The sequence below is a fragment of the Bombina bombina genome, chromosome 7, assembly GCF_027579735.1.
Source record: "Bombina bombina isolate aBomBom1 chromosome 7, aBomBom1.pri, whole genome shotgun sequence".
Taxonomy (NCBI): Eukaryota; Metazoa; Chordata; class Amphibia; order Anura; family Bombinatoridae; genus Bombina; species Bombina bombina.
The window spans coordinates 337409514-337433418 of record NC_069505.1 but is presented as its reverse complement, the minus strand read 5'-3'; the positions used below and the strand labels follow the sequence as shown (position 1 = coordinate 337433418).

Genomic DNA, 23905 nt, shown 5'->3' with positions numbered 1-23905 from the left:
TCTCCACATTTAACATTGCACCAGCAGCTCACAAGAGCTGCTGGTGCAACGCCGCCCCCTGCTGACTCGCGGCCATTCGGCCGCCAGCAGGGAGCTGTCAATCAACCCGATCGTATTCGATCGGGTTGATTTCCGGCGGTTCCTGTCCACCTGCTCAGAGCAGGCGGACAGGGTTATGAAGCAGCGGTCTTTAGACCGCTGCTTCATAACTTGTGTTTCTGGCGAGTCTGAAGACTCGCCAGAAACACGGCCCTTCAAGCTCCATACGGAGCTTGATAAATGGGCCTGGTAGAGTCACCTAATTGCTTTATTAATGCATACAGCAGCTCCTGCCAAGCAGTTTGTTTTTATAGGGACACAATAGTGCAAAAAGAAACTAATCTATTATATTAGAGCATTTTATTATTGCACTGTTGAATACATGTAAATATGTGTTTAATCCCTGCAAAGGGTCTCAAGCCGCAAGGCACTACTGGGAGATAGCTGAACACATTTGGTGAGCCAATGACAAGAGGCATATATGTTTAGCCACCAATCACCTGCTAGCTCCCTGTAGTGCTTTGTTGCTGCTGAGCATATGTACATGTGCTTTTCAACAAATGATACCAACAGAACAAAGTAAATCTGATAAATATTGAATGTATCAAAATCACATTGTTGGGGGGGGGAGGGGCCCTTCATGGATTCTTGCACTGGGACCCTGAGGTTTCTAGTTACGCCTCTGTATGTGAGGTACCCGACGCATTAAAAAATCAAAAGTAGAGAGCGAACGTGAGCGCTAAATAGGAAAATCAGCTAATACAAACTGCAAAATAAAATATAAACCAAACTGCTTTGCTATTGTTTAACGTAACCTACAACCTCTTAATCATTTTTTTGTGACCATTGCGGTACGAAACAATTGGCAGCTCACAAGATGCACTATTAGAAGTATAGGCATAACTTTCATACATGTCTATAGTATAGGGTCCTATGGGAGAGATATAGCCTTCTATATAATAAAGTTAAAGAACAGGATACAATGTGCGACATAAACAAATGCTAATAGCTATTGAGGTAATAATAAACTGTTCTAGAATATATTTGTTTACTACTAGGCACTAAGGTCTAGATTACAAGCGCTATTGATAGCACAGGGTGCGCTATCAAGATCATGGGACCACACTAAGATCAGCTGTAATCTGGTATTACAGAATTACCAGAGAATATTTAGCACGGCCGACACCCTGTCCCCATTAGTACGCCCTATACTTTCAAAGGATAGCGTGCTACAATTACAAATACAAGTTGTGAGTCATGTGTTGCTCCTGAGCTTAACAACACAACTGACCTGAAGTGTTTAAAAGGAATAGGGTCAATGACAAAAAGTTTGACTGGAAAGCGTTTAAAGGTGTGTAAATATGTGTATTTATTTGTAAATATGTGCATGCATTTATATATACACATACACACACACACACACACACACACACACCTTAGAGCCCTTCACAGACAATGGGGCCCATTTATCAAGCTAGGATTTGGATAAGGAGCTTGTGGGCCCGTGTTTTTGGCGAGTCTTCAGACTCACCAGAAACAGTAGTTATGAAGCAGCGGTCACAAAGACCGCTGCTCCATAACCCTGTCCGCCTGCTCTGAGCAGGCAGACAGGAACCGCCGGAATTCAACCCGATCGAGTACGATCGGGTTGATTGACACCTCCCTGCTGGTGGCCGATTGGCCGCGAGTCTGCAGAGGGCGGTGTTGCACCAGCAGCTCTTGTGAGCTGCTGGTGCAATGCTAAATACGGAGAGCGTATTGCTGTCCGCATTCAGCGTTGTCTGTTGGACCTGATCCGCACTGTCAGATCAGGTCCGCAAGACCTTTAATAAATAGGCCCCAATACCTTGACACATACCATATCACTTATGAACACTTATGAACATATAAAATTGTTTTAAATCATAAAAAGAACACGCAAAAAAAATCTGTTTACTTTCTATACAATAATTTAAATAATATGCATTGTATATGAAACATTGAATATAATGTATCGACATAACTCCTATAGTTATAATATGGAGTTTTTTGTTGCCTTATGAGTCCGGTATAGCAAAGACATGAAGTAGATGTAAGTGTTCTGTGAGAGTTATCTGGGCATTCCAGGGGTGTTTTGTCGCACCACCTTTTCAGTGGCGAGACTTTACAGTGTGAGGCAGGTAGGTGTAGTTACAGTTAGGTTTCACAGGCATTATTTGAAGTGTTCCTACACAGAAACCGTGCTTGGTTTCAGTGAACACGCTGTGCTTTGTAGGAACACTTTAAATATGCAGTAACAAGAAAATAAAATACAAAATAAATCGGAATGCAAAACATTGTAAGAAAAAAAAATATATATAAACAATAACATTAGGATACATACGGGTAGCAGATAGGGATGGGCGAATGTGTAAATTTCCGAATTCGAATGTTATAACGAATGTTATTACCGAAATTCGAAGTACAAATCCGAATGTTGATACGAATGAATATTCTTGAAAATTCTATAATCGAATGCTATTTACAGTTTTCGAATGTCACTTTCAAATGTTTATAATTAGATCAAATGTCCACATTCGAAATTTCAAATTTAACATTCTATTTAACAAATACTATTCAGAAGTTCAATAGTTCACATGGTAGGGAATCTAGTAAATTGATACATAATAGGTACAAATATATCAATTTGAATGTTCTATTTCAATCGAATATTGCATAATTCGAATATTACATTTAAAGAAAGCATTAGAAATACTATTACAAACATATAAATTTGAATTTTTTCGATTTCGAATATTGCATAATTCGAATATTACATTTAAATAAAGCATTATAGAAATACTATTACAAATATATAAATTCAAATTTTTCTAAACAAATATTTTCGAATGTAATCATAAAATTCGAAACCGAACATTCGAAAATAGAATGATAGAATGTTATATAAACATTCGAAATTCGATTCGAACAAACAAATGTGTTAAAATTTGTTTCATTTTTCGAATGTTGCTAAACATTCGCCCATCCCTAGTAGCAGATCCCATTCATCCAATGCCAGTATGTATCATTACACACTCTGATGACCAATTGCGCGAGAGAAGGGTCTGTCAATCACCCCGAGTGAGCAAGTTCTACTGACCGCTGCGTCTTACATTGCGAAAAAACTGGACTGGAAAAAAAAATAAAACTGCTTTGTGAAACTAAGTGAGGTTGGATCTCCAGTCTGTGCTGGAACGGAAATGTAAATTTTTTAGCTCTTATGACATTTATTTTGTATTAAAAATGGTCTGTAAAGAAAATTTGGGTATTCAATGCATAATGTACTTATTGAGAGTAATAAATATTTTTTTTTCTTTCATACTGACAAGTTACTTTTATTGTTACAGTTACAGGAATGGTCATTATTATTGCCAGAATGGACAGCGAAGAAACTGGCTTTGTTAGCGTTCAGTCTTATATCGTCAAAGTGTGTGATACTGGATTAAACTGTGCATCAATTTCTGTCAGCGTAACTATTCTTCCAATTAATGATAATGTTCCATTTTGTGATCAATACTTATACAGGTGAATAGCCATGAAATATGTTTAACCCCTGACAACTTAAAGTACAGTATAACACACATATTATCAAAATTGTTCTTGCTATCCTTTTTTTCATAGGCACACTCCTTTTAGCACTCAATGGAAACAGTGATTGCAACAAGTTTGTAGCAATGTTATACATTGTTGCACACACTGTTGCCATAGAATGCTATATACATGTGTATGCTTAAGACTAAAGTTAACTTTTTAACAAAGGATGCCAAAAAACACAAACCAAATTTAATAATAGGGGCATGAAATTCAAAATTAAACTTTCATGTTTCAGATAGAATGTAAATTTAAAAGAAAGAAAAAAAAACTTTGCAATTTAGTTCTGTTTTCAAATTTTACTTTGTTCTCTTTGTGACCTTTGTTGGAACTAAACTCCTTACCATCAAAGCATACCTAAGTAAGCTCAGGAGTGTGCACATGTCTTGAGTACTATAGGGCAGCTGTTTTTGCAACAATGTTTGTAACAATGTTTTACATAAACTGCTCAAGACTTGAGCACGCTCTTGAGCCTACTTCAGTATACTCTCATGGTACAGGGCTATACTTCAGCAATGGAAACAGCTAAACTTGACAACAGAAGTAAACTGGAACTTTTTAATTCCCTTTTAAATTGCGCGCTCTATCTGAATTACGAAGGTTTAATTTTGATTTTTCCCTTTAAATACGTAGACATTTGCCTGAGAAAATATGAGGTAAACAATGTTTAAATTTAAATGTAAACTAATATACCAGTATTGGTTGTGAACTTTATATAATGCTTATTAGCTATTAAGTACTTCACACAGATGCTCAGCAATAATAAGCAGGAAGTAAACCAATGAGCATTAACAGGAAGTACCTAGAAGCCAATAAAAATAAGTAGGAAGTGTCTACCAGCCAATAAACTTTAGTAGAATGTACACAATTAAAACAGCTACATTATTTTCAATTTAAAGGAACATGATACCTAAATGCGGAAGTACTTGAAAGTGAAGCAGCATATCAAAAACCTTTCTAGAAAATATCACACAAACATTACTGTGTAAAAAACAAGGATATTTTATCTAAAAATGTCCTCAATAGCCACATCTCATTGTAAAGGGACTTTAAGCAGCCAATCAGGATGCTAGTCCCAGAAGTGTGTGTCTGGCATCTACAGGCTCAGCCACTTTATTTCCCTCCTCAGTTTAATGAAGTTTACTATGAAATCTTATGAGATCATAGTAAAACAAAGTACGAGCTGATTGGCTGTTGTTTTTTTGTTTTTTCCAACATGCAGCTGACAGTAGCTAAAAAATAACTGTTCACAGAGCACTTATTATTGCGAGCTGAAGAAAGTTTGAGGTAAAATATTTTCTTTTTTATATAGAGATGTTCAGGGGAAAAAATGTAGTCAGCTCTTTACAGTTATTGTGCATCAGTTTCAAGTGATTTAAAGGGCCATGATACCCAAATGTTGAAACACTTGAAAGTGATGCAGCATAATTGTAAAAGCTGACTAGAAAATATCACCTGAGCATCTCTATGTAAAAAAGAAAGTTATTTTACCTCAAAATGTCCTAAGTATTCACACCCCATTGAAAAGGACTTTAAGCAGCAAATTAGTATGCTTGTCCCGGGACAGACAAGGGAGTTAGCCTCATGCACACTCATATTATTTCCCTATTCAGTTTAAGGAACTTTACTATGAAATCTCATGAGAGTTAAGTGAAATCTGTTGATGCTGATTGGCTGCTGTTCATTTCTTAATTTTTTTTCACCTGCAGCTGGACAGCAGCTGAAATATAACTTTTTACACAGCACTTACTCTGGTGAGTTGAGGAAATTTTTAGATAAAATATCTTCCTTTTTTAATTAGAGATGCTCAGGTGATATTTTCCTGTCAGCTTTGTACAGTTATACTGCAGTTATACTGCATCAGTTTCAACTGATTTGATATATGGGTGTAATGTCCCTTTAAATAATATTTTACATTTTTATATACAAAACATTATGTTGCTCTTTCCCCTGCCCCCAGAAAGTCTGCAGTGTACGCTGCAAGTTTAAGAAACCTACGGCTAGATTACGAATTTTGCGTTATGAGGGGTGCGGTCCTAACTTGCACATTATTGTCACCGCTCACTTACTTACAGCACTGGTATAACAGGTTTTCATAAACCCGGCGTTATTAGGCAAGAAGTGAGCGTAAAGCAAAATTGAGCTCCATACCGCACTCCAATACCAGCGATGCTTAAGTCGGCGGTGGGCCGATTTCCCCATAGACATCAATGGGGAAAGCCGGCTGAAAAAAAGCCTAACACCTGCAATAAAGCAGCGTAAAGCTCTGTAACCCAGTCCCATTGATTCCTATGGGGAAACAAATTTTATGTTTACACCTAATACCCTAACATGAACCCCGAGTCTAAACACCCCTAATCTTACACTTATTAACCCCTAATCTGCCTCCCCCGACATCGCCGACACCTACATTAAATTTATTAACCCCTAATCTGCCGCCCCCAATGTCGCCACAACCTACCTACACTTATAACCCCTAATCTGCTGCCCCCAATGTCGCTGCCACTAAAATAAACATATTAACCCCTAAACCGCCGCACTCCCGCATTGCAAACACTAGTTAAATATTATTAACCCTTAATCTGCCACCCCTAACATCGCCGCCACCTACCTACATTTATTAACCCCTAATCTACTGCCCCAACGTCGCAGCTACTATACTAAATTTATTAACCTTTAAACCTAAGTCTAACCCTAATCCTAACACCCCCTAACTTAAATATAATTCAAATAAATCTAAATAAAAATTGCTATCATTACCTAAATAATTCCTATTTAAAACTAAATACTTACCTATAAAATAAACCCTAAGCTAGCTACAATATAACTAATAGTTACATTGTAGCTATCTTAGGGTTTATTTTTATTTTACAGGCAAGTTTGTATTTATTTTAACTAGGTAGAATAGTAATTAAATAGTTATTAACTATTTACTAACTACCTAGCTAAAATAAATAAAAATTTACCTGTAAAATAAAACCTAACCTGTCTTACACTAACACAAAATATTACACAACAATTAAATAAATTACATAAATTAAATACAATTACCTAAATTACAAAAAACAAACAAACACTGAATTACAAAAAATAAAACTAATTGCACCTAATGTAATAGCCCTATCAAAATAAAAAGCCCCCCCAAAATAAAAAAAAACCCCTAGCCTAAACTACCAATAGCCCTTAAAAGGGCCTTTTGCGGGGCATTGCCCCAAATAAATAAAAATAAAAATACAAACAACCCCCACAACAGTTAACCCCACCACCCACACAACCAACCCCCCAAATAAAATCCTAACTAAAAAAACCTTAAGCTCCCCATTGCCCTGAAAAGGGCATTTGGATGGGCATTGCCCTTAAAAGGGCATTTAACTCTATTGCTGCCCAAACCCTAACCTAAAAATAAAACCCACCCAATAAACCCTTCAAAAAACCTATCACTAACCCCTGAATATCCACTTACAGTTTTGAAGAGCCTACATCCATCCTCAACGAAGCCGGGAGAAGTCCTCAGTGAAGCAGCAAGAAGTTCTCAACAAAGCTGGGAGAAGTCTTCATCCAAGCCGGCAGAAGTGGTCCTCCAGACGGGCAGAAGTCTTCATCCAGACGGTATCTTCTATCTTCATCCATCCGGCGTGAAGCGGCTCCATCTTCAAGACATCCGGCACGGAGCATCCTCTTCTTTCAACGTCTTCTTCCCGAATGAATATTCCTTTAAATTACGTCATCCAAGATGGCGTCCCTTGAATTCCTATTAGCTGATAGAATTCTATCAGGCAATCAGAATTAAATGTGAAAAATTCCTATTGGCTGATGCAATCAGCCAATAGGATTGAGCTTCAATCCTATTTGCTAATCCAATCAGCCAATAGGATTGAGCTTGCATTCTATTGGCTGTTCCAATCAGCCAATAGAATGCAAGCTCAAGTGTGCGGGACAGCTGTACCTACAAGACTCGTAATAGCAGCGGTAGTGAAAAAGTAGGGTTATGAGCCATAACGCTGCTTTTTTAATCATAACGCAAAACTCGTAATCTAGCCGCTACATTCTACACAGCAATCTTTGGTTTACTCCTTAATTCATGACAGCAAATGAGATAAGATACACATACTCAAAAAGCTTTAAGTGGTATGTTCATGGACTGCAAAATGATGCATGTTTTTTTTTTTTTTTAAAAACAACAGGCTTTTAAAATATTTATATTTTTTGCAGATCTTTTGAAATGCAGTGCTTGTTGCTGATATTTTAGTATGCATGTATAAAATTATTTTAATGTCCCTCTAAGTTTTATGTTGTAATCGTTTCTGTAATGAATCTCAAAGAAAAAACGACAGTTAGTGATAAGATATATTTTCATTTTAATATGTATTTAACAAAAGGCTGGACGTAAATAATACATTCAATATAAACATTTTAAGTTAGTTTTCTAGGTAAAAGGATTTAACTTGTTTATGTTTCTCCAACATTGGTGTGTCCGGTCCACGGCGTCATCCTTACTTGTGGGAATATCTCTTCCCCAACAGGAAATGGCAAAGAGTTCCAGCAAAGCTGGCCATATAGTCCCTCTTAGGCTCCGCCCACCCCAGTCATTCTCTTTGCCGTTGCACAGGCAACATCTCCACGGAGATGGTTAAGAGTTTTTTGGTGTTTAACTGTAGTTTTTTTTATTCTTCTATCAAGTGTTTGTTATTTTAAAATAGTGCTGGTATGTACTATTTACTCTGAAACAGAAAAGGATGAAGATTTCTGTTTGTGAGAGGAAGATGATTTTAGCAGACAGTAACTAAAATCGATTGCTGTTTCCACATAGGACTGTTGAGATGAAGTAACTTCAGTTGGGGGAAACAGTTAGCAGACTTTTCTGCTTAAGGTATGACTAGCCATATTTCTAACAAGACCATGTAATGCTGGAAGGCTGTCATTTCCCCTCATGGGGACCGGTAAGCCATTTTCTTAGTCAAGCAAAGAGAATAAAGGGCTTAATATGGGCTATAAAACTGGTAGACACTTTTATGGGCTAAATCGATTGCTTTATTTGGGCATTTTATACATGTTTATGCTGATAATTCACATTTATAAACTTGGGGAACGTTTTTTAACGGCAGGCACTATGTTAGACACCTTTTCCAGTCAGGGAGGGCCTTCCCAGTTGTAGGCTGAGCCTCATTTTCGCGCCATTACTGCGCAGTTGTTTTTGAGAGCAAGACATGCAGATGCATGTGTGAGGATCTGAAAGTAGCTGGAAAAGTTTCTAGAAGGCGTCACTTGGTATCGTATTCCCCTCTGGGCTTGGTTAGGTCACAGCAAAGGCTAACAAAAAGCTGGGACTGTATAGGGGTTAAATTTGTAAACGGCTCCTGTTCCGTTATTTTAGGGGTTAAAGCTCTGAACATTGGTGTGCAATACTCTTAATGCTTTAAGACACTGTGGTGAAATGTTGGTAATTTTTGAACAATTCCTTCATACTTTTTCACATATTCAGTAATAAAGTGTTTTCTGTTTAAAATTTAAAGAGACAGTAACGGTTTTGTTTTAAAACGTTTTTTGTGCTTTATTGACAAGTTTAAGCCTGTTTAACATGTCTGTGCCTTCGGATAAGCTATGTTCTATATGTATGAAAGCCAATGTGTCTCCCCATTTAAATTTGTGTGATAATTGTGCCATAGCGTCCAAACAAAGTAAGGACAGTACTGCCACAGATAATGAAATTGCCCAAGATGATTCCTCAGATGAGGGGAGTAAACATGATACTACATCATCTCCTACTGTGTCTACACCAGTTTTGCCCACGCAGGAGGCCCCTAGTACATCTAGCGCGCCAATGCTTATTACCATGCAACAATTGATGGCTGTAATGGATAACTCCATAGCAAATATTTTATCCAAAATGCCTACATATCAGAGAAAGCGCGATTGCTCTGTTTTAAACACTGAAGAGCAGGAGGGCGCTGATGATAATTGTTCTGTCATACCCTCACACCAATCTGAAGTGGCCATGAGGGAGGTTTTGTCAGATGGGGAAATTTCAGATTCAGAAAAAATTTCTCAACAAGCTGAACCTGATGTTGTGACATTTAAATTTAAATTAGAACATCTCCGCGCACTGCTTAAAGAGGTGTTATCTACTCTGGATGATTGTGACAACTTGGTCATTCCAGAGAAATTATGTAAGATGGACAAGTTCCTAGAGGTTCCGGTGCACCCCAACGCTTTTCCTATACCCAAGCGGGTGGCGGATATAGTGAATAAGGAGTGGGAAAAGCCCGGCATACCTTTTGTTCCCCCCCTATATTTAAGAAATTATTTCCTATGGTCGACCCCAGAAAGGACTTATGGCAGACAGTCCCTAAGGTCGAGGGGGCAGTTTCTACTCTAAACAAGCGCACTACTATTCCTATCGAGGATAGTTGTGCTTTCAAAGATCCTATGGATAAAAAATTGGAGGGTTTGCTTAAAAAGATTTTTGTACAGCAAGGTTACCTTCTACAACCCATTTCGTGCATCGTTCCTGTCACTACAGCAGCGTGGTTCTGGTTCGAGGAACTAGAAAAGTTGCTCAGTAGAGAGACTCCATATGAGGAGGTTATGGACAGAGTTCACGCACTTAAGTTGGCTAACTCTTTTATTTTAGATGCCGCTTTGCAATTAGCTAGATTAGCGGCGAAAAATTCAGGGTTTGCAATCGTGGCGCGCAGAGCGCTTTGGCTAAAGTCTTGGTCAGCGGATGTGTCATCCAAGACAAAATTGCTTAACATCCCTTTCAAAGGTAAAACTCTATTTGGACCAGAATTGAAAGAGATTATCTCAGACATCACTGGGGGAAAGGGCCACGCCCTTCCACAAGATAGGCCTTTCAAGGCCAAGAATAAGTCTAATTTTCGTTCCTTTCGCAATTTCAGGAACGGACCGGCCTCTAATTCTGCATCCTCTAAGCAAGAGGGTAATGCCTCACAACCCAAACCAGCCTGGAAACCGATGCAAGGCTGGAACAAGGGTAAGCAGGCCAAGAAGCCTGCTGCTGCTAACAAAACAGCATGAAGGAGTAGCCCCCGATCCGGGACCGGATCTAGTAGGGGGAAGACTCTCTCTCTTTGCTCAGGCTTGGGCAAGAGATGTTCAGGATCCCTGGGCACTAGAAATAGTTTCTCAGGGTTATCTTCTGGAATTCAGGGAACTACCCCCAAGGGGAAGGTTCCACATGTCTCACTTATCCTTAAACCAAATAAAGAGACAGGCGTTCTTACATTGTGTAGAAGACCTGTTAAAGATGGGAGTGATACACCCAGTTCCAATAAAGGAACAAGGAATGGGATTTTATTCAAATCTGTTCGTAGTTCCCAAAAAAGAGGGAACTTTCAGACCAATTTTGGATTTGAAGATCCTAAACAAATTTCTCAGGGTACCATCGTTCAAGATGGAAACCATTCGAACGATTCTACCCACTATCCAGGAAGGTCAATTTATGACTACCGTGGATCTAAAGGATGCGTACCTACATATTCCTATCCACTAAGAACATCACCAGTTCCTAAGGTTCGCCTTTCTGGACAAACATTACCAGTTTGTGGCCCTCCCATTCGGGTTAGCCACTGCTCCAAGGATTTTCACAAAGGTACTAGGGTCCCTTCTAGCGGTTCTAAGACCGAGGGGCATTGCAGTAGTACCTTACTTGGATGACATTCTAATACAAGCGTCGTCCCTGTCAAATGCAAAGGCTCATACAGACATTGTTCTGGCCTTTCTCAGATCACACGGATGAAAGGTGAACATAGAAAAAAGTTCTCTGTCTCCGTCAACAAGAGTTCCCTTCTTGGGAACAATAATAGATTCCTTAGAAATGAGGATTTTTCTGACAGAGGTCAGAAAGTCAAAACTTCTAAGCACTTGTCAAGTTCTTCATTCTGTTCCACGTCCTTCCATAGCGCAGTGCATGGAAGTAGTAGGGTTGATGGTTGCAGCAATGGACATAGTTCCTTTTGCATGAATTCATCTAAGACCATTACAACTGTGCATGCTCAAACAGTGGAATGGGGACTATACAGACTTGTCTCCAATGATTCAGGTAGATCAGAAGACCAGAGATTCACTCCGTTGGTGGCTGACCCTGGACCATCTATCCCAGGGAATGAGCTTCCGCAGACCAGAGTGGGTCATTGTCACGACCGACGCCAGTCTAGTGGGCTGGGGCGCGGTCTGGGAATCCCTGAAAGCTCAGGGACTATGGTCTCGGGAAGAGTCTCTTCTCCCGATAAACATTCTGGAACTAAGAGCGATCTTCAATGCTCTCAGGGCTTGGCCTCAGCTAGCAAAGGCCAGATTCATAAGATTCCAATCAGACAACATGACGACCGTTGCGTATATCAATCATCAGGGGGGAACAAGGAGTTCCCTGGCGATGAAAGAAGTGACCAAAATAATTCAATGGGCGGAGGATCACTCCTGCCACCTATCTGCGATCCACATCCCAGGTGTGGAAAACTGGGAAGCGGATTATCTGAGTCGTCAGACATTCCATCCGGGGGAGTGGGAACTCCACCCGGAGATCTTTGCCCAACTAACTCAATTATGGGACATTCCGGACATGGATCTGATGGCGTCTCGTCAGAACTTCAAGGTTCCTTGCTACGGGTCCAGATCCAGGGATCCCAAGGCGACTCTAGTAGATGCACTAGTAGCACCTTGGACCTTCAACCTAGCTTATGTATTCCCACCGTTTCCTCTCATTCCCAGGCTGGTAGCCAGGATCAAACAGGAGAGGGCCTCGGTGATCTTGATAGCTCCTGCGTGGCCACGCAGGACTTGGTATGCAGACCTGGTGAATATGTCATCGGTTCCACCATGGAAGCTACCTTTGAGACAGGACCTTCTTGTTCAGGGTCCATTCGAACATCCAAATCTGGTCTCCCTCCAGCTGACGGCTTGGAGATTGAACGCTTGATTCTATCCAAGCGTGGGTTTTCAGATTCTGTGATAGATACTCTGGTTCAGGCCAGAAAACCGGTAACTAGAAATATTTACCATAAAATATGGAAAAGATATATCTGTTGGTGTGAATCCAAAGGATTCCCATGGAATAAGATAAACATTCCTAAGATTCTCTCCTTTCTACAAGAAGGTTTGGAGAAAGGATTATCTGCAAGTTCTCTAAAGGGACAGATCTCTGCTTTATCTGTCTTACTACACAAAAGACTGGCAGCTGTGCCAGATGTTCAAGCATTTGTTCAGGCTCTGGTTAGGATCAAGCCTGTTTACAGACCTTTGACTCCTCCCTGGAGTCTAAATCTAGTTCTTTCAGTTCTTCAAGGGGTTCCGTTTGAACCTCTACATTCCATAGATATTAAGTTACTATCTTGGAAAGTTTTGTTTTTGGTTGCTATTTCTTCTGCTAGAAGAGTTTCAGAGTTATCTGCTCTGCAGTGTTCTCCGCCCTATCTGGTGTTCCATGCAGATAAGGTGGTTTTGCGTACTAAGCCTGGTTTTCTTCCAAAGGTTGTTTCTAACAAGAATATTAACCAGGAGATAGTTGTACCTTCTTTATGTCCGAATCCAGTTTCAAAGAAGGAACGTTTGTTACACAATTTGGACGTAGTCCGTGCTCTAAAATTCTATTTAGAGGCTACAAAAGATTTCAGACAAGCATCTTCTTTGTTTGTTGTCTATTCTGGTAAAAGGAGAGGTCAAAAAGCGACTTCTACCTCTCTTTCCTTTTGGCTTAAAAGCATCATCCGATTGGCTTATGAGACTGCCGGACTGCAACCTCCTGAAAGAATCACAGCTCACTCCACTAGGGCTGTGGCTTCCACATGGGCCTTCAAGAACGAGGCTTCTGTTGACCAGATATGTAAGGCAGCGACTTGGTCTTCACTGCACACTTTTGCCAAATTTTACAAATTTGATACTTTTGCTTCTTTGGAGGCTATTTTTGGGAGAAAGGTTTTGCAAGCCGTGGTGCCTTCCGTTTAGGTAACCTGATTTGCTCCCTCCATTCATCCGTGTCCTAAAGCTTCGGTATTGGTTCCCACAAGTAAGGATGACGCCGTGGACCGGACACACCAATGTTGGAGAAAACAGAATTTATGCTTACCTGATAAATTACTTTCTCCAACGGTGTGTCCGGTCCACGGCCTGCCCTGGTTTTTTAATCAGGTCTGATGAATTATTTTCTCTAACTACAGTCACCACAGTACCATATGGTTTCTCCTATATTTTTCCTCCTGTCCGTCGGTCGAATGACTGGGGTGGGCGGAGCCTAGGAGGGACTATATGGCCAGCTTTGCTGGGACTCTTTGCCATTTCCTGTTGGGGAAGAGATATTCCCACAAGTAAGGATGACGCCGTGGACCGGACACACCGTTGGAGAAAGTAATTTATCAGGTAAGCATAAATTCTGTTTTTTTTTAATAACACTAGGCTTTGTAGTAGAAATATTCCAAAAGTGTTGTGTTTCATTTGAATAAACATATTTTTTGTTCCAATAGTTTTACCAAACCGGAACCCATTGAAAAAGATACCCAGGTAGCCTCTTTGAGGTGTCACGATACAGACATCCCACCTAATATACTGCAATATCTGCCAAACAGTGGTCCACTTGGCCCAGGGAAATTATTTGAGCAAATAGCAGCCAATCCACACGTTGTACAGGTGATGTAATTGTAGTGGATCCTCTGCCCTGAGGATTTGAATAATCAAAATTAAACTTACTTTACTACTTCCTACTTTAAAAGGAAAGTGATATCAAATTTAAACTTTCATTATTCATCTAACTTGCTTTGTTCTCTTGGTATCCTTTGTTAAAAATCATTTCTAGGTAAACCCAGAAGCAGCTAGTCATTGCTGCCCCTTCCACAAAGGTTACCAAAAGAATGAAGAAAAATTCATAATTAAAGTAAAATATAAAGTTGGATAAAATTGTATTCCCTGTCTGAAACATAAAAGAAAAAGCTCTACTAAAATCTAGAATGTCCTTAGCCCTTTACAATGGCATAGTCAAATTATGTCAATCTATTTTTCCATTTACGTTACCGTAGAGTTAATCTTTTCTTTGGGCAGTGACAGATCAATAGTTATAACTCCTCTTGTGTTTTGTTACAGGCTTGGTAACTATCCTTTGTGTATATATTACTTGGTATATATTGCCTCTATTAAAGTCATTCTATTCTTCAGTTGGTCAGCTAAAACTTCTTATGATTGGCTGCACTGCCCATTTACAATAACAATAAAAAAAACAAAAATACCTATGGGTGTGGAAAGCTGGTGAATTTTAATCATTGGGCACAAATGGGGGTTTAAAAATAACTTGCCAAATGCCAAAGGGATTTTCCCTGTCACAGAACTACAGAGCTACTGCATACACTACAATATTTTCTGGAACTTATAGAAAAATATAGGTTTTAGAGTCGCGATAATCAATCACAGTTAACTTGTGTGCGTTTTACAAGTTGAAAGTAAACGTGTTCGCTAGAAAGCAAATTAAATTTATGTTCATCTGGTTTGTTATCTAAGTGACTGATTTATCAATCTCCGTATCGAGCTTGATGCCCCTTAATTCCATAACTTGTTCGCTTGCTCTGAGACGGCGGGCATAAATCAACCCGATCGAATACTATTGGGTTGATTGACACCCCCTGCTAGTAGCTGATTGGTCGTGAATCTGCAGGGGGTGGCATTGCCCAGCAGTTCACAAGAATTTGAGCGATTTTTAATAGCTTAGAAAAAAAGTTTAGAAAAAAACCTAATGGATTACAATATGGGTCACTATTATCTGCTAAATCTCCTCAAAGCTACATAAAAGTGTAAAAAGGAAAGCTCTAATGTATTACCACATTTTATTATTGTACTGTTGCTTGCGTTTAACTTTGGGCTCAATTCCAATCTTTCTGTGTCTATCGGCTATCTTTATGGCTCCCGATATGCCTTTGTCATCACTGGAGAGATCACAAAGCAAAAGATAATACAATTTCTGTACTAGAAAATAATCGTATGAGATCCAAGGAGATATTGGAAAATTCACCCATACCATGCACAGACAGCATTGGCATCAGCGATCAAAAATCATTTTGACCTCAATTTAACAACTAAATATTGTCCACAAAATGGACACTATGGGGCTGATTTATTAATGTGCGGGTGGACAGCAGGTGGTGTCAATCATCCCGATCGTATAGGATCTAAAAGGTGGCGGACAAGTTAAGGAGCAGCGGTCTTACGACCGCTGCTTCTTAACTGCCGTTTCCGGAGAGCAGGAAACTTCGGGCGGAGACAGCAGCATCCGCTGCTTGTTAAATCTAGCCCACAGACTCAATTAACTGCGTTAACCCACTATAAAAGTAATCACTCACTGAGTGTGGCCCTCATGCATGTTGGTCATGTTGTCAATGTTTCTGATTGGCTGTGCAAATAATAGGGATGCGTTTAAAATAATCGAGATGATTGCTGTTCGCTGCCTCAGAGGTGGCGGACAAGTTAAGGAGTCCCGGTCTTATGGCCGCTGCTTCTTAACTCCTGATTCAGGTGAGCCTGAAGGCTCACGTGGTATAAGCAGCATTGACTGCTTGATAATCGGACCCATTGGGTTCTATTTATATATGTGCGGAGAGACATGATACGCTATAGCGAACCATGTCCACCGCACATCGATAAATAGAACTGCTGGTGCAATACCGCGCCCTGCAGTGTCAATCAGCCCGATCGTACATGATCGGGTGGATTGCTATACACCGCCTCAGAGGCGGCGTATGAGTTTAGGAGGCTCGCGCGGAAACAAGGGGAACAGGGGCCATTCGACCCTTGTTAAATTGAGTTCAATAAACAAAGGTACTTGAAAAATGCTCAAAACCCACAGATCGACAGATAACACATTTTGGCCAACACTCAGACCAAAAAAACTAAGTTAATAGCCATTTTTGATGACAATTTGATGACAAATAATACATTATTCTGAATACATCATCATCAATATGTAAACGTACAAACGCAAATAAATATATCTACAATATATTGCCAGTAGTGAAATCAGTATAGATATCAATACTAATGTATACCTACTAGAAAATAAACTTAAAAACGTATCTTAATAAAAATGCATATACCGCTCCATACCCTTACAAAATCACACTTAGAGGTCAATTTATTAAATGCCGGGTGGACATGATTCGCTGTAGCCCGCCATCGCTAAATGCAGACAGCATACGGTGTTGGCACTTAACATTGCACAAACATTTCTTGTGAACTGCTTGTGCAGTGCCGCCCCCTGCACATTCGCGGCCGCTAGCAGGGGGGTGTCAATCATCTTGATTGTATAGGATCTGGATGGTCAAGTTAAGGAGCAGAGTGGAGTTGTGGGAAAACAGAGATTGTAGCATTTATCCAACTTGGCTGTTTTTGAAGGAATGTGATTACTTTGTTAAAAAAAAGGAAAAATTCTGTTCCCGTTTTTATCGATAAAAAATATCAGAAAGATTGGAATTAACTCCATAGTCATATGTAAGAAATGCTTTAACACATGAGAGCATTTTGTTCTTGCACTTTAATGCTACTGTCTAAAACTAATATTTTACAAAATAAGTTTGTAGAGTACTGAAAGGGATATGAAACCCAAATGTTTCTTTCAGGATTCAGATGGAGCATGTGATTTTAAACAACTTTCTAATTTAATCTATTATCAATTTTCTTTGTTCTTTTTGTATCTTTTGTTAAAAAAGCATGGATGTAAGCTCAGGAGCTGTCCCATTTCTGAATTTTTGCATTTTCTGATGTTATTCATTTGCAAGAGCACTATTTCCTGCCATGTAGTGCTGCAAATGCCTACCTAGGTATCTCTTCAACACAGAATATCGTGAGAACTAAGCAAATTTGATAATAGAAGTAAACTAGAAACTTTACTATACTCTATCTGAATCACAAATGAAAATGTTTGGGTTTCATATCCCTTGACAGTAATTTAAAGCAAAATAATATTAAAGGGACACTGAACCCAAATATTGTTCTTTCGGGAATCAGATAGAGCATGCAATTTTAAGCAACTTTCTAATTTACTCCTATTATCAAATTGTCTTCATTCTCTTGGTATCTTTATTTGAAATGCAAAAATGTAAGTTTAGATGCCGGACCATTTTCGGTGAACAACCTGGGTTGTTCTTGCTGATTGGTGGATAAATTCATCCACCAATAAAAAGTGCTTTCCAGAGTACTGAACCAAAAAAAAGCTTAGATGCCTTCTTTTTCAAATAAAGATACCAAGAGAATGAAGACAAATTGATAATAGGAGTAAATTAGAAAGTTGCTTCACATTGCATGCTCTATATGAATCAGGAAAGAAAAAAATTGGGTTTAGTGTCCCTTTAACTAAAAGAAAACACACATTGTAAACTACAAACGGTAAAAAAACAAATAACACTACATTCAACAAACTAGTAATAATTCTGCAGTAATTCTGCATAGATTTAATTAGATTTTTTTTAATTAAATTATGTTACTTTGATGTCATGTCTGAGTTACTGTAACATCTTACACTTAATGTATATATTTTGACAGTTAAACAAAGAGTTAAAGTATGACACCGACCTTGAAACATCCTACGAGATGACTGTATCAGTGTTTGATTCAGTGGACCCAGCACATACAGGTAGACACACTACTCTAATTGTGATAAATATTATTTTTCAGATTTAGTTTACCCGTTTTTTTAACTGATCATTTTTATTTATTTATTTATTTATTTTAAAATGAAAAAATAAAATAAATTAAGACAATGTTGTTATTTTTAGATATTTAGGCCGACTTAACATATAGAGATGATCGGCAGGTGTAGAACGGTAAAAATATCACTCCTTAAAGGAACAGTCTACACCTTAGTCATCTTAAAGTCTTACCTTAGATTAAACTGTAAACAGCCGTTTTCAAAGTGGCCAGGAACAATATCCATTTTAAAATAACATTTTTACTGTTCCTACTGCATGATATAGAAAGGTGCAGGAGGCTATTTGCAGCTTAATCTAAGGTAAGACGTTAAGTTGACTAAGGTGTAGACTGTCCCTTTAAAATCCTGAATCATCTTTTGTGGTGCACACAGTTTTGTCATACATTTAACCAGCTTATGAAAAACTGTGCAAGTTGTATTCTACTAAGATCTTTTGTAAAGTGTTTTTTTTTTAAATATGCGTGATTTGAATAATCGCCATTTAAATTATCTAAAACATTGTGTCACCAACTTCAAACAGTGATAAAAATATTAATCTGCAGAGACAACCCTTGTTCTGTACAGTTGGGTTTGGAACTTTTTGCAATATTTTAAAACTTGTTACTTAGCAGTTCCATGATTTACACGATTTACAGTGTGAAAACTGTTAAAATCCTGCTATAAAAGGTCCCCTACCTTTCTTCTACTAAAATAGAATTTCCCTCATTGTTCTCCATTTCGTATTAAAATCTTAGCCAATCAGAAAAAGCTGTTTTCTCAATGAATTAAAAAAAACGTATTGAGCAAACATGGCCATTATACCGATTGTAGCCATATACAAATGGAATTTAGAATGTTTAGCAAAAGATGGCTGATTTTACACATGTAAATGATTATTTTCCTTAGATACTGTACAAAGGGATACATCCAAAGACCACAAAGTTTTCAATGGTAGCCAATATCAGTTAGCCACCGACAATATTTAGTAAGCACAAATAAAAAAAAATACACTGTGTAATCTACTGGGACGTTAAGAGTTAAAAAGGAAAAAATGTAAGGCTTTATTATCAGCAAATATGCAAAAGTGGTCCTAGATAGCTCAAAGCTATAAACTATAATACAAAATGATTTGCATAAATAGTTTGAGGTCTTGCAGCTAATAAAACAAGATATTAAAGAGAGAAATAAGAAAGTCTACAATTCGATAAATAAGAAATAATAATAATAATAAAAATGCACACAAATTTTTTGGACCCATTTGTCTCGCATTCATGCTGATTATAATAGGATAAATCATACATTTAAGTAGACTGTGCAGACCAATCATATTACATTTTATGATTGGAACAATTAACCTTTTCCACGATAAAAAAAGAAAAGCATAAAGTCCTAAGAAATTACCTCACATGAGTATGTAGTATGTGTAGTATTTAATGGAACATGAAACTAATTTTTTTTTTTCTTTCATGATTCAGATAAAACATATAATTTTAAACAACATTCAAATTTGCTTAATTTTCTTAGCATCCTGGATATGGAAAAACACATGTTTTTATTTTGAAAGGAGAATCTAAATTCCAATTTTCACGTCTGTAACAACTTCAGTTTTTGTTATATAGGAATCCTCATTAATCCCCACCCCTTCCCCCCTTAAGTGAATTTTGGGAAATGGTAAAACACGTGTTTCTTTATTTTCAAAGGAGAATAAATGCCAATTTTCACATCTGTAACATTGTCGGTTTTTGAGCTATAGGTATCCTCATAAAAAAATTCACCCCCCTTTTTCACCCCCTTAGAGACGTAATTTTCAAAAATCCTTCTTTAGTGGGTGCTTAAGTCATAAAAACAACTTGGAATGTGAAATACTCATATTTTCATGTCAGGTTAGCACATCAGGTTTGCACGCGAGTAGGGTGTTTTTTCCACTTTTTTCCCTCCATTGAGTTCTATAGGGGAATACGTGAACGTGCACACAATATTCTAAGTTCCGCTTTTTGTGCTTGTCATGTTAGTGATTGAGCAAAAACAGTTTACTTTCAACTCATAATACAAGTGCAACCCGACGAGCGCATAAAGCAAACTTCTTTCGCAAATTAAAACTCGTTAAATAGCAAAATTAGGCCCTTAGTTTCTTATTAGTGATTAATCTACGGTTGTGACAATGTGCACCTTTATGGAAATTATATCTATTTGTTCCTAATATTGAGGAACTAAACACGTTACATAATTTTTCTATAAAGAGCAAGTGATAAACTGTGTTATAGTTTTATGTAAAAGATTATAACTTGCTTTGGTGATAAACTCCAAAAATGTTGCAACTTACTTTTATACTGCTTAAAAATATCCAGAAACAATCACATAATTCTTACTTTTGATACTTTGGCTCTATAAGAATTTTTTTTGACACTTTGGGGGGTTTATTTACTTCCTGTTGAAAAACTTTCAAAATGACTTATCTGCAAAAATTAGATAGACCTAGGGGCCGATTTTTCATGCTGCGAATGCAGTTTCGTAAGACCGCTGCTCCTTAACTCATCCGCCATCGGATATGATCGGGATGATTGACACCCCCTGCTAGCGGCCATTGCACAAGCATTTCATACGAAATGCTTGTGCAATGATAAATGCAGCGGATCATGTCCGCCCCACACTTGATAAATTGGCCCTTATCAGAAAACGTAAGAAACTTTTCAAATTAAAAAAAAATTCCCATTTAATAGTAAAATATATAGTATATAAACTTTATAATGATTATATATTTTCAAAATAATTATTATTTTTTTTTTTCTGCAGTAACCGCCACTGTAATCGTATCTGTTAGTGACGTGAATAATTTTGATCCTGTGTTCGATCCAGCAACATATACCTTTAATGTTAAAGAGACATCACAAGGTACTGCAATCACATTTTTAAAACCATAATTGTAGTCTTTTTGTATATTTTTAGACACAGCTGTTGTGCAGTAAGTTGCATTTATATGAGGTTAACAGTATTAAAGGGACACGAAAGCTCAATTGTTTTTTAGAAAAAAGTGGTTTTCACAGCGCCTACCCTGTGTCCTACTGGCTCCCCAGGGAACAAGACACCTAATATATCTTGGAAGTAGTAACAAATAACAATAGGGTCTGGGGAGCGCCTCACAATGGGCAGAGGATAACTACGTCGCTATGGTTTTCAACAAATTTATTAATCCACAGACAATGGATGATCTAATAGTGACCAGTTAAAATGGTAAAACAATGTCACATATAGTATCACATATAAAATCACATAAAATTACACAGAATGAAAATCACATAAAAATACATGGATCCATGTTACATAAAAAATAATATGATCAATACATATCACAATGCACAATAATAGCCTTGAAAATTATGCAGATAAAACACTGAAAAAGCAATCTTTGGTTATCCTATTTGGCCAATCAGATGTGGTGTTCTGAAAAAGTCAAGTGGCGTAGTTTTTTGAATAACTCGTGGTTGGTGAGTATAATAAGTATACAATATATTGAAAAAATGTAATTCCTAGTCTTCAAAGGTTGTTTAGTCCGATATAAATCCTAAATAATGTCTCTCCTGTGAATAAAGGTGTCGGTGTGACAGTGTCCAACAAAAAAATGATGAAAAAGAAAAAAATTTAAAAAATGTGTCAGCGGTGATGCAAAATTCGGTGATGGAAAACAAATTAAAAATTGAAAAACATGGTGAAATGCCAAGAAAAACTTGTGATGGAAAAATGTGGTAGACAAAAATAAAAATATAATTCCAAATGTGTACTGGGAGTAAGTTTCCACAGATAAATTCTGTTCCTTAAGGGTTTAGATCAGAATCGGTGAATCCTGTGTTGTGGTGTATTAAACAGTTTATCCAAAGATATGGTGTAGTACAAAGTTTATCCAAAAGAAATCCAAAAATATTATAAACAAAAATAGAGGATGAATTCCCAGTGTCCCTGTGGAAAACAAACACAAAATTGTGCAATAACGCTAAATAATTCCTATATACAATTGAAATAAGGCTTACCATACAATAGCCAACGCGTTTCGGCCCTTCCCTGGGCCTTTCTCAAGACTGTAGTATTTCAATCGTATATAGGAATTATTTAGCGTTATTGCACCATTTTGTGTTTGTTTTCCATCACCGAATTTTGCATCACCGCTGACACATTTTTTACATTTTTTTTCTTTTTCATCATTTTTTTGTTGGACACTGTCACACCGACACCTTTATTCACAGGAGAGACATTATTTAGGATTTATATCGGACTAAACAACCTTTGAAGACTAGGAATTACATTTTTTCAATATATTGTATACTTATTATACTCACCAACCACGAGTTATTCAAAAAACTACGCCACTTCACTCAATTGTTTTTTATTTTCATGATTCTGATCGAGCATGCAATTTTAAAAAACTTTCTAATTTACTTCTATTTTCAAATTCATTTCCTTTGTATCTTTTGTTGTAAAGCAGGGATGTATGCTTAGGTGCGTGCACATGTCTGGAGCACTATATGGCAGCTGTTTTGCAAGAATGTTATCCATTTGCAAGAGCACTAGATGGCAGCACTATTTCACCTACCTAGGTGTCTATTCAACAAAGAATAAAATGGGAGTGAAGCAATTTTGATGACGGAAGTAAATTGGAAACTGTTTTAAAATAGTATGCTCTATCTGTATCACAAAATAAATGTGATTATGCATTATCAACAAATGATACCAAGAGAATGAAGCAAATTTGATAATAAAAGTAAACTGTATGTTATACTTAAAGGGACATGAAACCCAATTTTTTTTCTTTCCTGATTTAGAAAGAGCGTGTCATTTTAAACAACTTTCTAATTTACTTCTATTATCTAATTTGCTTCATTCTCTTGATATCACTTGCTGAAAAGCATATCTAGATATGCTCAGTAGCTGCTGATTGGTTGCTGCACATAGAGGCCTTGTGTGATTGGCTCACACATGTGCATTGCTATTTCTTCCACAAAGGATATCTAAAGAATTGAGCAAATTAGATAATAGAAGTAAATTGGAAAGTTGTTTAAAATTGCATGCCCTATCTGAATCATGAAAGTTTAATTTTGACTAGACTGTCCCTTTAAATCACGAAATAAATGTAACTTTTATTCAGCTACTCCACCCCCAAAACGACTTGATAAATTACATGATATTTTATATAATGTGATTGTCAATACTTATATCTACACCCAATCATAGTAAAGTGTTATTTTAAAATTGTCAGTTTTTCAAGCTCATAATACATCCTAACCATGTTTTTTTTGTTGTCTATAAAAAGAGGTTGCTTTAACCAATGTCTACAAGGATAAATGTTAAAGGAACAGTCTACACCTTAGATTAAGCTACAAATATCCTTCTGCACTCCTTTGTATATCATGCAGCAGGAACAGTAAAAAAGTTATTGTAAAATTAATATTGTTTCTAATCACTTTGAAATGGCTGCCAAGCTCCACCCATTGATGACATCACATTTGGGGCTACATCTAGGCATTCTGCTGCTAAATAACATTCAGCAAAATTAAAAGTTGTGCGGTACGGCTATACCAGTGAAAAATT

The 23905-nt window shown here is 37.6% G+C and overlaps 1 protein-coding gene across 1 annotated transcript in view; it reads left to right on the top strand.

The window, feature by feature from the left end:
* LOC128636363 (uncharacterized) overlaps nt 1–23905 on the top strand; it is a 168405-nt gene that overhangs the window by 75076 nt on the left and 69424 nt on the right. The window contains exons 10-13 of the mRNA XM_053689390.1: nt 3405–3582; nt 14127–14289; nt 18181–18271; nt 21119–21217. Of these exons, the coding sequence (XP_053545365.1) occupies nt 3405–3582; nt 14127–14289; nt 18181–18271; nt 21119–21217 (531 nt within the window). The remainder of the gene's footprint in view (nt 1–3404; nt 3583–14126; nt 14290–18180; nt 18272–21118; nt 21218–23905) is intronic.